This window comes from Passer montanus, unplaced genomic scaffold (assembly GCF_014805655.1).
Source record: "Passer montanus isolate IOZ18808 unplaced genomic scaffold, ASM1480565v1 scaffold21, whole genome shotgun sequence".
NCBI classification, from domain to species: Eukaryota; Metazoa; Chordata; class Aves; order Passeriformes; family Passeridae; genus Passer; species Passer montanus.
In genome coordinates, this window is record NW_024366703.1 from 6,988,823 (window position 1) to 7,005,422 (window position 16,600).

A 16,600-nucleotide genomic window follows, 5' to 3' on the forward strand; every position below is an offset into this window, starting at 1 on the left:
CGCCTAGCTCCGCGTTCCCCCTCCTCCCCGGCCGCGGCCGCCTCCCCGGGGGCGGCGGGAGGAAGCCGGGGCGTGGGGCTCCGGCGCCCAGGGCGACCCCAAGATGGCTGGAGGAGGCGGCGGGGGCGGGCGCGGGGGGCTGTGCTGAGCGGCCCCGCCGGGACGGGACGGCTCGGCTCGGCTCGGCTCCGGGCCGCCCGGCCCCCCCGCCGGCTCGGGCTCGCCTGGCCCCGCAGCCCCTCCGCAGAGCCTCGCTGGGCAGGCGGAGGAAGTGGCTCCCGGGAGCGGGGTTGTTCTGGTGACTATTTATAATTTCTTTTTTTAAAATACCCTTTTTTTCTTTTTTTTTAATTAATTTAATTTTTATTTTATTTTATTTTTAACGCGCTCCTGGTCTCCGTTCTCAGCCGGGCAGCTCAAGATGGCTGAGAGCTGACTCGGCTCTCCCGGAACCGCTCGCTCCGGCCGGCTCCTCCCGGCTGCCCGCCGCCGCCTCGCCCCTTCCCGGCGGGGCCGCCCGGGGAAGGCAGCGCTCCGCCGCCGGCTCGGTGCCGGCCGAAGCATTGTTACCGTCGGGGGCTTGCGACCCCCGGGCCGGCCATGAGAGCGGGCTAGGACGGACCCTGCGGGCGCATTTTTCCCCCCAGCCCTGGTGGGAAGTGAGAGCAGGTTGATTTGGGGTCCGCGGGGCTCAGAACCCCCCGTGGCAAAGCCCGTCCCCTCTGCCATCCCTCTCCGGGAGCGTTGGAGGAGCTGGGCGGGCTGTGCTGGGCTGGCGTTTGCTCTGAATGACCGAGCTCTCCCATTCAAGACCTCGTAATCTCGAAGCAGGCGAGAGAGCTTTTTTTTCTTCTCTCTCTCTCTTTTTTTTTTTTTTTTCCCCCTGTCTTGTCTTTTTTCCCCTCTTCCTTTTTTTCCCTGCTGCTCCTCCGATTTAGAAGCAAATCTCGGGGGCCGCAGAGAGAATTCGTTTTTCCGCCATCGTCATCGTCGCTATTATTATTATTTTTTTAATCTTCCTCCTTTTCCCGTTTTGGATCTTAACCCTTTGATCTGTTTCCTTTAAAAGACTCTGATTCCCAACTCCCATCAGGGGGAGAGGGAGGAGAAATACAGGGAAGGGAAAAAAAAAGCTCGAGCGAGTCGCTGCCCTCAGCTGTTGGCCAGGTTTGGTGGGGGACAAAAGTCCCTTTAAAATATTGAATGTCAGTTGCAAACCTAAGAAAAGAAAAATCTGATCCGGAGCGCTAAATTTAGGAGCTTTATATGGAACTTGGACTCTGCTGCTGGATTTTGTATGGATTTTTTTCAACCTTTGGTAAGTTTCAGTTCACCTTCTGGGGTAAAAATGAGCAAATGGCTTTTAGTGGGGGGACTTTGGGCTGTAAGTCCGACAGAATCATGTTGGGGTTTTTTTGACCATTTGTGTTGTTTAACGAAGCGATGGGGACGTTGCGTTTTCTTGCCGGATATTCCTAGAGTGCTGCTTTGTGGCTTATTTTATCCCCGATTTTAAAATCTGCTGCGGTTTATTATTAATGGCGTGTGCTGCGGGGAGGGGGGAGCCTGTCCGTTCACCCTCAGCCTTCCCCTTTCAGGGAGGACAGACCCCGGCGTCCGCCCCTAGACCGCACTGAGCGACCGAAGCGGCTCGGGGGAAGCGTCGACAGCGCTGCCGGCAGAGATGGCCGAGAATTGGAAGAACTGCTTCGAAGAGGAGCTCATCTGCCCCATTTGCCTGCATGTCTTTGTGGAGCCGGTCCAGCTGCCCTGCAAGCACAACTTCTGCCGGGGCTGCATCGGGGAGGCGTGGGCCAAGGAGTCGGGCTTGGTGCGGTGCCCGGAGTGCAACCAGGCCTACAACCAGAAGCCCAACCTGGAGAAGAACCTGAAGCTCACCAACATCGTGGAGAAGTTCAACTCCCTCAACCTGGAGAAGCCCCCCTCGGTCCTGCACTGCGTCTTCTGCCGCCGGGGCCCGCCGCTGCCGGCCCAGAAGATCTGTTTGAGGTGCGAGGCTCCGTGCTGCCAGTCCCACGTCCAGACCCACCTGCAGCAGCCCTCCACGGCCCGGGGGCATCTCCTGGTGGAGGCGGAGGACGTGCGGGCCTGGAGCTGCCCCCAGCACAACGCCTACCGCCTGTACCACTGCGAGGCCGAGCAGGTGGCCGTCTGCCAGTTCTGCTGCTACTACAGCGGGGCCCACCAGGGACACTCGGTGTGCGACGTGGAGATCCGCCGCAATGAGATCCGGGTGAGTCCAGCCATCCTGATCGCTCGGGTTTGCCCGGCCTGGGGACCACCCAGCCGCCCTCTTCGCTGCCGTGTCTGTTCCCCTGTGTTTGTGTAGGACCTACGCAAAACCCATCCTGGCAGCGCTCCTCCTCCCGCCCGGGGTCCCCCGTGGCAGACATGTTGGGTGGCCTCCCAGCCAAGCAGTGACGGAGCCCGTGGGTGCCGGGGGGCTCCCCAGGGAAGGCGTCTGTGCTGGGGGGCCTTTGTAGATGTTGAGCTGTGGGACCTATGGCCCCTTGGGTGTGCACTCCGCAGGGAAGGGTTGCAGTCTTGGGCCAGGAGTGTTTGGAGGGGCCGTCTGCCAGGTTTGTGCTGGGCTATGCAGCTGTTTGGGGGAAGGCAGAAGAGCTGCCTGCAGCTGAGGTCGAGTCACCCTAAAATTGGGGTTCCAGGGAGGACAAAGCGGCTGCAGGAGCAGACCCTGTCCATTGTAAGGCCTGTGAATGTCAAACTGCCTGCTCTTCCCACTGCCTCCCACTGGGGCCGGTGGCCGCCATCCTCTTCCCCCTGGCAATGGAAGAGCTTCGTGTCAGAGACCCGTGACGTGTCAGAGACCCATGACGTCTCACTGGTGGGGATTCAGTCTTGGGGTTTGGCCAAATAATGTGGTTTTTTATTAGGGGGCACAGGGCTGCCTCTCTCCCTAGAGCAGTTTGGGCTGTTGTCCTGGATTCGAGGGAAAGCGGGTCTGTGTTTTGCTCTTGGCCAGGCCATCTGGCAGGAGCTTTCACCCCTGGCTCCCCACCCTCCGCTTCTGGCGGGCATTTACCAGCCCTGCGGCCAGCCCTGCCATGACCCTTCTACCACCTTCCCCCTTTTCAGGGTTGCCCCTCCGCTCCCCCTCCGACCCTTCGAAAGAGGCTCGGCGCTTGTCTGCCGAATAAATATTTAACAATGAATTGAATGGTGATTACTGTAAAATGGGGATGATTTCCTGTGTATTTTAATGTTGCCAAAATGAGTCACCATTTAGCAATAAAAAAACCCGAAGAAGTCATAAATAAAAATTGCAGTATAATTACTTTCCAATTGGATGGCCAGGCCTGGGAGTGGGGCGGGGGGGTGCAGCTCTGTGTAGAGAGGAGCCAGCCTGAGCTCACAAGAAGGTTATTTTCCTCTCCAGGTTTTTTGGGGGAAAACCAGCGACCTCCGCGGAGGTGCCAGAAGCTCCGCCACACACGCTGGAAGGGGAAAGACCCAGTCAGTCTTTTGGAGAAGCGCTTTTCTGCTTCTATTTATAGGGAGTCATTTTGGTTTCCCTCTGCCAGGGTGGGGAGCCACCTCGGGAGGGCTGTGCGGGGCTGGGATGGGGTTCTCATGTGCATCTCCCAGGAGCCTTAGCCAGGGACCGAAACTATTTTTCCAGGTCCTTTTCCAGGACACTTTGATCTCATTTATTCCCGCTCTTGCTGCCTGTTTTTTTTGTTGTTGCTGCCGTTGTTATGGCTGGATGTTCGCCGCTTCTTGCGGATGCACACTGCTTATGACCTGGCAGAAATCTGCCACTGCCTAGGCTGGATTTTGGCCCTGGCTTGAAATTTTAGGATATGTGACCAGACACCAAAAGCGTTAGACAGTTGTATCGTAGAGCCATGGAATTATTTTGTGACCTTGGCCAAATCCCTCGGTACCTCCATTGCCACGTTATCTTAATTTCCTTTCTCTGTGATGATAAGCTTGTCTCTTCCCGCTGGGCGCGTGGCTCCGTTGGGTGCACAGAGTCTGGGTCAATGAAGGACAGCACCAAGCTGGGGGACGGTGTGCCCAAAGGATCCTCCCTGTAGTTGAATCAGTTCTTCCATGAAGTGGCTGGAGTAGGGATGAGCCCCTGGGAAAAGCACCCAGCAGGTTGCCAGCCCTTGCTCCATGGCCATAGCTAGGTCTCCGGCTGAAAGCTGCCGGTTGCCAGCCAGCAAGGAAGGTGGCCTCGCCGCGTTGGCTCCCGAATTAGGGTGCATGAGCTCAGCTGGTGACGGCTTCCTGCCTGCGGGAGCCGGGCCCGGGATTCCTGGCTGCTTGCTCACCCTGCAGCGGCGGTGAGCCACACTTGGAGCATCCCGAGAAAAGATGGACTGGGACTGGGGGGCCAATGAGTAACGCTGGGCTTGGGAGGTCCGGGGGAGGCCCCATTGTGAGAGGTTTGTTCCATGTGTGGCTTGTGTTCAGAAAGCCGTTAATTGAGAAATGAGTCAAAGTTGGGAGGATCGGAGCCCTGACCTTGGTGCGGGGGACTCGCAAGTGTGGGGGTTGCAACACCAACTCGCTGTGGAGGGGATGTCCCACACGGTCCAGAGGAGGGACTGGAACCTGCAAACACTCCCCATAAACTCTGCTTTTTTAGCATTTATTCCTCTGGCTGTGTGGCCAATCTGCCTCGAAGGGCAGCTTACCCCTGGTTAGAGACCAGTTTGAAGGGGAAAAGGGGCTCAAAACTCCTTGGGGACAGCACCAGCACTTTGTCAGCTGGGCTGGCAGTTGGGACAGAAGCGAAGTCACTCTGGCTGGGTGAAGGGGGCTGGAGGTGGGTGTCTGCCAGAGGAAGGGGGGTGTCTGTGCAGGGTTTGCCTGAAGCAGAACATGCGCCTGGTGGGTTTGGAGGAAGGACCCCGCTCAGCGTTAGGTGCTGCACAACCCGCAGAGCCCTGGCTTGGAATTAGTTGAACTCCACGGTGCAACTGTAATACAAACAGTAAATAAAATATGTGGTTAATCTTTCTTTCGTGGGCGTATAAAGCGCTTACCTCCCCTTCCCCCCGTGAGATGTTTTCTCCTTTGTTTCCTGTTTTTGTAGTGCTTAAAGAGGAGAGGGGGGGAAGAAAAGCCAACAAGGCACCCTCTTTTCTTTTTCTTTCTTTTTTTCTTTTTTTTTCTTTTTTTCCCTTTTTTTTTTGCTTCTTCTCAATTCGTTTGTGTCAAGGTCTCAAAATGAAACAGTTTTTCTTCCATCTTTGCTGCCCCAGCCACGTGCCTCCTGCGTGCACGGGGGAACCTGCTTCTAAGGCTGAAAAAGAAAGTTGCTCCAGCGTGATGTTGATGTGTTGCTTTTTATTTTTTCTCCATCCAAAAAGGGGGAAAATACATTGCTGGGATTGGAGTATGGGTAAGAAGTCAGCAGTCAGGGAAAGAGACTCATTTGTGGGTATTACCATGGTTGCCCTGTCTTTGTGTGGGACACGGTTGATTGAGGCCAGGTACATCTGAGCTCGCTCAGAGGTTTCCCAAATGCCTGTCCTCAGCTAGAGGTGCCACCAGTGGAAAAGGGCTTGGGTAGAGAGGCTCTGCTTCTGTTTTGTTTTGGGGGAAGGAGATCGATTTCTCCCTGTCCAAGCTTCCTAGAAATCCTTTCACATTCTGAAGATCTCTGGTGTCTTTGAACATTAAATGGGAGAAAATGCATTGTGGTGCTGAGACTTGGAGGAAAACATTGGGAATCCTCCTGCAGGTGTGTAGGAACAGCATCCAGCACTGTCCACGGAGCAGTGCATGTTTAGCAAATCCAGGGGGACAGGGACCAGGCTGCTGACTCCATCTGCAACTCAGTGGATTTGGGCTTTCTTTTTTGGCAGCACCCCACATAAGGTCAACTCATGTGCTTTCTAAATTACAAGAACGAGAAAAGGTGAGTGCTTGGTAGGAGCACAGGAAGAGATGGATCTGAAGTCTGTACCAGAAATTCTGATTCTTTGCCAGCTTTGGCCACCACGAAGTCCCATGTGGCATCCCCATGCTGCCATCGGTGCCAGGGATGTTTTGCTGGGACCAAGGCAGTCCCACTCGTGGGGAAGCTTGGTATCAGCTTCACTGCCAGCCTTCTGGCATGAGCTAGGTTGTTTTACTCTGAAACAGGTTTGGTAACTTGTGATGGACTGGATTTTTACAGGCTTACTTATTTTCCAGATGACTTGTTTATGAGGAGCACGGCATGCAGCTCACTGCAGGCATTGTGAGTACAAGTGCCCAAGTGCTTGAGTGCTAATTTAGCTCTCGTGGCTGTAGGTGGTGTGGCTGGTGCCTGGCAGGCGTTGGCTGTGGCACTCTTTGAGCATACCCGGTCCCCAGACAACTTTTGCAGCAGGTCCTGCAAAGCAGGAGTTGTGCAGCTTGTCCCTGTGCCTGCCATCTGAACTTCCACCAGCACCCCAGAGCTGAACTGCCAGCCCAGCCCAAGGGTTAGGTCAGCCTAACCCAGGTCTTTCCTTCCCTGGCTTTGCTTATGCCCTAATTCCTGCCCAGGGGCCTCAGGAATATGGTAGTGTGCTCCTAAACGTGGCAGATCATTGTGCCCTGGGATGCTGTCAGTTGGTCATGCTGCCGTGATGAGCACTGACTTCTTGGGCCTTGGGCAGTGGCAGAAATCCCAGCACCCACCTAGCCTGGCTTCCGAGCTCCGTGCCACTCACCACATCGATCTGTCAGGCTTTGCTGCTCAGTGTTGGCAGGGGCAGCAGATTTCAGTTCAAGCCATAGCAGCCTGAGCTGCCCTAGAGAGGTCTGGGGGGGCTCAGCCACTCTGCTGCAAACCCCTCTGGGTCTGCTGGCCAAGCAGCAGTGGGTATCCTGGCAGTGCCAGATCTTTGGCTGAACTGGAGCAGTCTCCTGCCTCCGCAGGGTTTGGATTAAGGGCTTTTCCCCGCTGCTTTCCTGCTAAGCTTGAACATTTTCTGTGCCCTTAGCCCGTCAGGTTGCCAGTGGTTGGTTGTTCCAGACCTGCAGCTGCAAGTCTTTTGTGTAGAGTCAATCTGAGAAGTGACAGCAGAGATGGAGGATGTGGGAGGCAGCCTGGTGGGTTGGGTGGGAGGGAGGAGACTTGTGTGGAGGGGACAGCCTTGGTAAAGGAGTAGGACAGGGGCTGCTGTGGAGACTGCTCTCTTCCCATAGGGGACAATGCAGTGCGGACGGGAGCGTGAGGTGGAAAGAGGAGAGATAAGGAAAGGTTCACCTGAGGATCTTGAGCTGCTTTGCAAGGAATAGCAACAATATGTAGCCTAGACTTACAGCCCTGCTCACCAGAGTGCCCTGGCCTACCTAGAGCTTTCCACCTTGAAGCCCTCCCTCAGCAGTGACTTCGAATGAGCCCCTGAGACGGAGGTGTCGTGGTCTGCTCTCTGAACTAGGAGGTCTAAGCCCAGCTTTGTCTGGTGATGAGGGAATGATGAACTTAGCCCAGACCCTTGCTTAATCTAAATCTACCGTGTGATACTTATGTGAGCATCATGTGTCTGCTGGCATGGAGGTGATCAGCATGCCCTTCTCCTCAAGCCCATGAGCATGATGGAGAGGGAAAAGTAGGAGAGGCATGAACTGCAGTGGGACACCCTAGACTTCTCACCACCCCTGAGCCTCGTGCCTTGCACGAGGGAGTCTGGGTGAGCCCTTCAAGGAATGCACAAGCCCCAGGACTGTCCTTCCCTTCTTCTCCCCTCCTCTTGCTCCAACAAAGCGCTGTTCTCAAGGTCTCCCGCATGCTCATCTGGGACTGGTCCTGCCAGAGGGGCATGCACAGCCTCTCTGCTGCTTTGGTCTTTGCCTCTGGAGCCAAGGAGTTGCCTCTGTCCCCATCTGAGCGGGAGGAGCAGAAGAGGGGCTGGCGAAGGGGGTGGGAGGAGAAGGCAGATTTCCATGTCTCACAAAGGGCACAAGCGATCAGATTCGTGCAACTGCCCAAGAATAAAGAGGCTCTTACAGTGCTGGCTGCCCTGACCTCTCTCCTCTCTGCTCCAGAGGACAGCGTGTGACCACACAGGGATTTCTTAGCTGTACTTGGGAGGCAGGCAGCGGGCTTTCTATCCCCAGAGCTGTCTGCAGCTTGCCTTGCAGCATATTGGCCTATTTTTTGCTCGTTACCTATCTGTTTACTGGAAATCTTGGTACATGGTGATAATTTCTTCTTTTCTTCTCTTTTAATTTCATGTAATTGTTTTGGGTTTTTTTTTTCAATCTGACACTGAAATAGGGCTGAGAGCAGCAGTGCTTCCAGAGCAGGGACAAAAGTAACCAGGAAACACAGGGCAAGAGAGGAGGGATCGACACCGAAACAATGAAATAGCCAAGCAAGGAAAGACTGAATGCTCAATAGCACAAGCCTTTGCAGAAATGCCTGGCTAGTGCAGCATTTTATAATCAGCTTCTGTGCAGGGCTGGCCTGCAACAGTAGTGTGATGGGGGAGGAATGCTTTGAATTAGCTGGATGCCAGAATTAATTCTGTCAGAATTCAAATGTACATGTATGTACGGATTTATAAATAAACACTTGGAGCAGGATTTTGCTTTGCCACACAGGCTTCGGGGCAGAATCTGCTCTGGCCTGGCTTTTTTGCTTTTAAAAAAATAAAATGCTATGGATCTGGGCTAGGTTCTGGTGACTTTGTCAACTTCTTGCATTTATCAGCAGCCTGTAGGCTGAGGAAATGCTGGTTGGGTTGAAGTAAGGGGGATGGCACTGAGGACTCAGAGCTGCTGAGCTTGCTTGCAGTGATAGCCAATTTTGTGCAATGAACCTCTGTTTGCTGGAAGAGAGGGTGAGGCAGGTGCTGGGGGACTGGAGGGGAGATGTGAAATTTGCAGGACCAGGGATGTCCTGCCCTTCCCTTTCCTCCATGGAAGGACAGAGGCAGCTACCCCTCCTTTTCCTGGGAGAGCTACATCCAGCATACTTGGAATGGGAGGAGGAGATGTCTGGTCCCCAGTATGGAGGGAGGGATGGTTATTCACAGGCATGAGAGACTGGATGCACGCAAAAGTTTTTACATATGTCCCCCAGATGAACTCAGGGAAGAGGTTCTCAGTCCTGGCTCCTTTCTGATAAGGACAGCTTCAGCCTGTTCTCACCAGGGCATCATGGTTGTCCCTCTTCTGTCTTGTGATTCTCTTGTGATGGTAACATGAGCAGAAGTTCCCAGCTCAGCACAGTGCTCTACACTCTGCAGCGGTGCTGTTGCACTCCAAGCACACTCCAAGTCATCCGTTTACTGAGATGATGTACCAGAACTGTTAAAAAAAACCCAAAACATGAATTAATTTAATTTCTCTGTTTCTTCTCTTCCCCCTACTTTTCCTTTTTCAGTTTCTTGCTGTGTGGATGCTTTGATGGGGGGGCTGTCTCTGGAGTGGGCTGGGAAGAGCCGAGCTGTGGATGGCTCCAGATGAGGCAGTTGGCAGGGAGTGATGTTCCGGATGGCTGTGTCTCTCTGAAATATGAGTAAACATTGTCAGAGCAGCCGACTGTGTGATCTGGGGCTTCGGGAGGGCTGATCTGCCTTTTCTTCCCTCCACCCATCTCTCCCTGTTCAGGATCCCCCATTTGCTCGGTATCACCCTGTTCTCCTCTCCCTTCCTGGGTGACCTGGAAGCTTCATCCTAGAGCTGTAGCTTTGGAGAAAGGAAAGGAAAATCCTGCATGTCCTAATGGAGGCAGTGTTTTCCCTTGCCATACGACAGCTTAATCTAAACCCTCATTTGAGCCAGTTATTGTGTGGCTTTAAAACCCCATCCCCTGGAAACTAGTCTGCCACCCCCTTCCCTCCCAGTCAATCGTGGTCGGTGGAGCCGAGCTGCAGGCTCTGGTGCTGGGCCACACGCAGACACAGATCGATCACACTGGGGGGTGGGTTGATATTTCTGTGGCAATGGTTTTTATTGCTGGTTGCGGTTGTTGGGTTGTTGGTAAGTCGGGGGGGTTGGCGTGCACTGTAATGGGCTCGTGCGTGTGGCAGGGGGAGAGAGGGTAATGTGATTGCGTCCTCCTGCTCATTATCCTCTTGCTGCAAGGGGGGGCCGCATCCCTCTCCCCATCTGAATCCGTGTGGAGCTGCCGCCTCTGCGGTGGGAGCAGGTTTTCCCTGCAGGTGAACTCCTCTGCGCTCAGACAAAGGGCTGGGGGTGCCGGTGCCTCCCTTTGTTCTTTTCCTGTCCTGGTGCACCCGCCTCTGACGGCAAAAAGCCCCTTGAAGCGTGCCTCTCAAATGGATGGAGCGGAATAAATGTGCTGCGAGGTCTCTGTCCCCCTCACAGACCCTTTGGGGACAGTGCGGGGGCGGGTGCTGCGCTCCCCCTTCCCTCTGGTATTGTGCTAGCCCCTTGGTGATGGGGGTGGCCAGATCCAGGAGGGAATTACTGCGGCTCTCCTGCCACAGCTGCACTGTTGTGGCTGGGTGGCTGAGGCCTGCGAGCTCTGTTTTGGTCAGAGGTAGTTTGGTTGTAGGGGGTGGGGATGGAGCCTGCCCCCATCAAGGGAATGAGAGCACATCTGGGGGCTGTTTTCCTGCCTCTGGCTGCTGGCATCCTGCACAACAGGGCATCTGGGCAGGGAACTGGAAATAGTGCCTGGTGTGAAGACCACCCCTTTCCAAATGCGCCTCCCAAGCATGTATGTCCAGCAGGTAAAACCAAGGCCTGTCCTCCTGCTAAGGAATTTGTAGCTTTCTACTTAGAACGGGGTAGATAAAGATGATTTTAGTCTCTGCAGCAATCTAAAGTCTGGATGGGCAAGACAGGGTATTACCCTAATTTAGAGGTAAGCAGAGATGGGGAGACCTGCTAGGAGTCAGGAAGCCCATGGCACTGTGGGGAAACAGTCCTGGAGACTGGGGCTTGCTTTGCTGATGGTGGTACCTTGCAGGACATGGACCCTGCTAGCTGCCCCCATCCAGGCACTTCCTTCCCTGGTCCTCCCCAAGGCTGATTCCTGCTACAATCTATGAATGCACATGGTATTAATCTCCATTTACCAAAATGCTTTTCAGCAATATGATAAATGATAACAAGATGAAGAACAAAAATGAAACTTTCCTCTCTCTCTGCATTAAAACTGCCCACTGGAGCCTTCCTCAGGAAATATTCCTCCTTCCCTGGCTTCTTAGGAGAAAGAAACAAGAGGCATCTGAAAAGACAGCCTTTGTATAGACCTTGCATCCAGTTGACAAAGGCATTTGAGGAAAACCTCGTGCTTCCCAAACAGTGGAGGCTGGGAGCGTCTGTCAGTTTGGTGGGGGATGGAGGTATCCAGGGGAAAGGGAGCCCATCAGCCCATCTCTTCTGGGTCTGGTGGAGGCAGCAGGCATTGACGTTTTGAAGGTCAAGCAAAAGTCACGAGCTGGCCCTGTGGCAGCTGCGCTGGCTGGCAGGTAAGGGGAAGCCACCACAAAGCCATGACAGCCGCCTGCTTTTTCTGTGGGTACAGTCTCAGCAGGGAATGAAGAGCTGCTGTTGTTGGTCCTTTCTGCTCTAGTAAATGGCAGTGGGTCACAGCTAGAAATGGCTTCTCTGGTTGTACACTGACTGCTGGCGCTGCTCCCCCAGTCCTGTGCAGTTCTCAGCATATCCATAGCATTTGTGTCTCCACCACATCCTCTTTGAAAGAGGATAATGAAACTAACAGGGGGAAGCAGGGCACACTAGGGGCACCTTGGACTGCCAAGCTTGAGGAAGCAGTGCTGGTCTGCCAGAGACCTGAGGAGCTGGATTTTTGAGTAAGAAAATGAAGTGCCAGGTAGGCAGAGAGTGAAAGACACCTTATGTGAGGACGGAAAGTGAGCGTCAAATATGGCTCACGTGAATCAGCAGGATTGGAGTTGTGCAGAGCAGTTCCCCTGGCTCCCTGGGAGGATGGAGCTGACTGGGGTCTGAGCTGTCGAGCTCTGATGGCCAAGTCAAACCCGGAAGATAAATGATACTTCAGGGGCCTGAGATCAATAATGTCAAAGACTGGTCCGTAATCGGGTGAGATTAAAAACCAATGACAGGCCTTCTCCTAGGAGCACAAGTCAGCACGTTGAAGGAGAGCAGCAGGGTTTGCTCCTTTACAGTTATTCCCTGGTGGTGTCCACATCCAAAATCCACCTTCCCTGGCTGCCCTCTGCAATATTGGTGATTTCCCTTTTCAATCAACATCGACCACATCCTGCAGGTCCCCTACAGCCGAGCCCTCTTCGCTGGTCCCTGTGCAGCTGGCCCAGAGTGCTCCTGTCCTTGAGAGAGTGGCTGAGTTGGAGACAAAAGCAATGTCCTCGTGCTGGCCACCAGCCTCTTTCAGTGCCTGGGAGTGAGCTGGGACTGCAAGAGGTAGAGGAGGAGAGGAGATGCTGAAGTAGGAGGTCATATTGATGCTGTGGGTACTGTGATAGGCCATGTTTTGAAAGATGCTTGGCTTTGGGGAGCGTACTGGGGAGAGGAGTTTGGGAAATGAGGGCTGCTGATTACTCTTGCCTTGGTCCTCAATATGTTATTTTTATCTGTATTTATCAATTAATGGGTATCATGAGTATTTAGCCATCCATGAGCTGGAGACAGGTGGGGTACATGCTCATGCTGATTTTGGGGGTGCTGATGTTAGATCTCGTCATAGAAGTGTTTTTTCTCCTGGTTGGGTGCTAAGCAGGGAGCTGTGTCCCCTGGTTGGCAACAGCCACAGCCTGGCGTGGAGAAAATGGAAGTGATTTATTTGCAGGAGCAAATTAAAATAAACTTGAGTCCCTTCTTTTCAGTACATTCTTAAAGGGGTGCACAGGGTGCAGGGCAGGGCCGTGCTGTGGCTCCTGTGAAGGGCACTAGGAAATACGATGTTGCTTCTCTTTTCTGGGTGCAAGGGCAATTGAAGGGGCCATGCTGTCTCCTGCTGCTGCCCCTTTTGCACACACAAGGAGCTGTAGATGCCGTTTGTCTTTGCCCCGGGCTCCTCTTCCCCTTCCTCCCCACTCCCCCACCCCTTCCCCGCCAGGAAGCCTGGCCTTTGTGTGAAGTGATGCCTCCTGACATCAGCCGGGCGCACAATTTCCTCCGCAGCGGGGAGGGTGAGCGGGCAGGGAGAGGGGTGCCACGTTCCCCAGGATGTGATGCATGGTCTGCTCCTGCTGCAGCACAGGGTGGCAGCACCCCCGGGGTGGCTGCGTGCCCATCTGGGATCCTGTGGGGAGGTGGCTGTCCCCAGCCTCACTGTTAGGGTGATTCGCTGAGCTTTGCCTGCTTGTGCTGCTCTGTCTGTAAACACCACGGCAGTATGTTGCTTTTTGCTGCCTAAGACTCTGATTGCTTCAGTGGCATCTTTATGGGACCCCTCGAGGGATGCATTGTTGGGCTTTATGTAGCTGAAGTGTGACCAGCACTGGATGCAGGGTCTTGCTCTGGGGTTGGCATTGCAGTGCCACGGGGCAAAGGTGGAGAGGCTGAACAGCAAGGCAGGGCCAGGGCTACTCCAGAGCTCTGGGAGCATCCGCAGTCCATGCAGAAACGTTGCTTCTGAAGGGGCAGGTTGCAGGTCAGCGGCGAGGGGATTTGTGGGGTGTAGGCTTTTGGCTTCTCCTTGAAGAGGGGCTAGTGCAACACATGGGAATTGGCCAAGTGCCTGCCAACAGGAAGCCACTGCTGGCACCTTGCCAGGAGTTTGGGGGCCTTGCATCACTTTAATTTGAGATGTGTTTACTGGGGGATGGCATTTTGCTGCTGGCTGGCTGGAAACTACAGGTCCCAGCATGCCCCCTCACGTGTCACCCAGAGGGAGCGTGGTACCACAGGGTTTGTAGTCTCAGTTCTTGCCACTTTGGGGTTTTGCTGTAACTGGAAAGGGCTCTGATTCAGCATTGCTGGGCACATCCAGGCTGCAAGACATGGGACTGGTCTCTGCCTCCTGTTTCCCTATCCTTCTGCCACCCACTTGCTCAATGCAAGACCAGGTTGTCCTTTTTATATCACCAGGCTGGGGAGGGGATCTGGTCCTATTCTTACTCATTTGCAACGTAAATATTTTGGTCCTGAATACGTTGCTGGGAGCTGGGTGTCACGTTGAGGAGCATGATTCATTCATGCTGTTGCTGCTCAGAGCACAATGAGGCAGCCCTGGGACAGGTCCCAAAGATTTCCTATGATCGCGGCTGGTGGGGAATTTGGGACGTCACGTTCGAGTAAGTCAGAGCTCTTTTTGCACAATTCCTGCAAGCCAGGAGTACTGTGCCGTGCCTAGTGCATTTGGGACTTGCCCTCCCCAAAATGTGGTCGTTGTGGGTGGCTTGCATTTCCAGAGGGAGAAATAGTGAAGAGCGGGGCTGAGCTCCGGTTCCTGCCTTGTCCAGCTGCTGGTGTGCAGAAGAGGTTACAGGGTGTAGGGCTTTGTGCCTGGTCCCAACCAGTCTAAGAAGTAAAGGTACAAAGCAATGCGAGAAAAAAACCTGCTTCTCATCAAGGAGACTCAGGCAGTTTCTCCAGTGGGACCAGAGCATCCCTGTGTGTTTTAGAGGGATGTGGGACAGACAAGCTGAGGTGAAATGCTGGGCATATGGGCCAGAGCAGTGGAAGATGCCCCTCTATCCCACGCTTCCACTGGCAATGCTATGCTGCCAGGAGAGACATTTCCTGTCCCACTTTGGTCACTGGTGCAGGATGGGCTGCACCCTCCACCCCAGGACTGGTTCCCTCCATCCCCCCATGTGTCACTTTGTCCTCCCCATGCTGCTGAGAGCCAGGTGTGGGCAGCGCCCAGATTCGTTTTGGCATCCTTCGTTAGACACTGTTTGTTCATGCTGCATTTTTCTTTTTGCTGGCTTGTTTGGACACGCACTGGTACATTCACGGCACTCAGGCAGTAACGTGAGTCTCTTTCCCATTAGGAAAGAGGCCAGGATTTGGGGGGGCTGGGAGGGTGGCTTAAGCAGTAGTTTTTGAGATATTTCCTTCTGCTGCCACACCCTGCGTGAAAGAGCAATATCCGCGGCTTCAGCTGCTATCGCAAGGCTCTGAACGTCTCTCTTTTAATATAGATTGGTATCATTTTGCATTTTAAAGTAAAAACACGCTGCAAGCTGCAGACAGCTGTCGGTTGGCAGCTTTGTTTGAACATCTGGTATTGCTGGGCTGCTGTTCAGCGCGATCTAACTATGGGATTCATAAAGATTATAATCCGGGCTTTCAGATTCTCAACAACCACCCCACCAAAAAAAAAAAAAATTGGTAAGAGAAAAAACCCAACAGGGAGGCAATGGAGGGTCCTTGGTGTTCAGCAGACTGTGGTCATGGTCACTGGGGTGGATGGCCTTGCTGCACCTTTCCTTGGCTGCCCACAGGTGCTGACAGGCTGCTTCCAGCCTGCAAAATGCCAGGCACTGGGGAGCTGTAGAAGTGCGAAGTCTTCTCCCTGCTTCTGTTTTTTCCAGCTTGTGTGCTGAATCTGGTCTCATACTCCTCTGGGTGGTGTCTGGCGCTGGTGAGCTGAAGCAGCAGATTCTGCTGTGGCTTTCAGTAGATGTTTCTAACAGTTGTCTGCAGCAACAGGACTTGGTTTCTTTTTCTTTAAAGTAAATGATGGAGGAGCCAAGGCTCACAGTAAACATCTTGGCATGTCAAAACCTCATTTCCAAGAGAAATTGAGTCCGCTTTTCTTGAAGCAACTGAAAGGTTGAGATAGCCACCTCTGTAAGCCCCATCCATCCTTCTGCGAGTCAGGCACTTTCCTTGGCACCTTTGAGAATTAAGCGACCTCTAAGCCCCTAACGAGTTTTATAAATCTTGTTAGTTGATCTGCATTTTTGCAAAGCTCTTTGAATCCAGCCTATTGGTGCATAAGTCACCTTGACTTTCCTCAAGGCTTTGACTCCCAATTCACTTTCAGGCTCCATTTGTCAGTTGGAGGTGCACAAAAACGTTCCCCTTATCTTTATTAGAGAAAAAAAAAAGCTGCCTGGAGAAATGTAGCTGCAGTTTAGTTGGTGCAGGCCAGTAATAGACGTGCATATAAACCTGTTCTGTCCTTGTTTGTGTTGATTTAACTTACCAGTACAAATTAAAATAGCCTTGAGCGGTTGGAAGTTTAACTAGATCAGTTGGGAGGAAAAAAATAAAATCATGGTGTTTAAATCAAAGGAGGGTTTTCTTTCTAGTGCTGCCTGAGTCTGGAGAGGTGCCTTGTGCAGCTGGACCCCTTGTCTTTGGCTCACCAAATGAGACACTGATGGGGCACATGGCTGCAGGTCATTGCCAGAAGTCTCATGGCCAGGACATGGGTACACGTGGGTATTGCTGCTGCTGCTCTGCCCCTCAGGGGTATCTGAGCTCCCCATAAAACCTGTTTATGCTTCCAGATCCTCACACCAGGCTCCCTCCAGAGCAGAAACTAGAAATCACGGGGGTGGGAAGGCAAAGAGGCTGTTGTTCAGAGCTCAGGGCTTCCCGTGGCAGGACTCAGCCTGGTGAGTGCAGAGTGGAGGTCTTTGGGCAGGGGAGAGGCTGCTCAGCCTGCAGTGGGAGCAAGGGTGGAAGAGGCTGGCTGTGTTTCACCCCTGCAGGGAGGGAGAAGGCTCTGAGATCACACAGGCCAGCTGGA

At 53.6% G+C, this 16,600-nt stretch overlaps 1 protein-coding gene across 2 annotated transcripts in view; it reads left to right on the plus strand.

The window, feature by feature from the left end:
- Window positions 1–216: 216 nt before the first annotated feature.
- The window catches only part of TRIM8 (tripartite motif containing 8), a 30,083-nt gene continuing 13,699 nt past the window's right edge, over window positions 217–16,600 (plus strand). Inside the window, exons 1-3 of one of the 2 annotated variants that reach the window (XM_039709183.1) lie at window positions 283–298; window positions 408–1,318; window positions 1,599–2,254. In XM_039709183.1, the coding sequence (XP_039565117.1) occupies window positions 1,685–2,254 (570 nt within the window). In that variant the 5' untranslated portion in view covers window positions 283–298; window positions 408–1,318; window positions 1,599–1,684. Of the gene's footprint in view, window positions 1,319–1,598; window positions 2,255–16,600 lie in introns of both variants that reach the window. The other variant, XM_039709182.1, reaches the window with a different exon arrangement.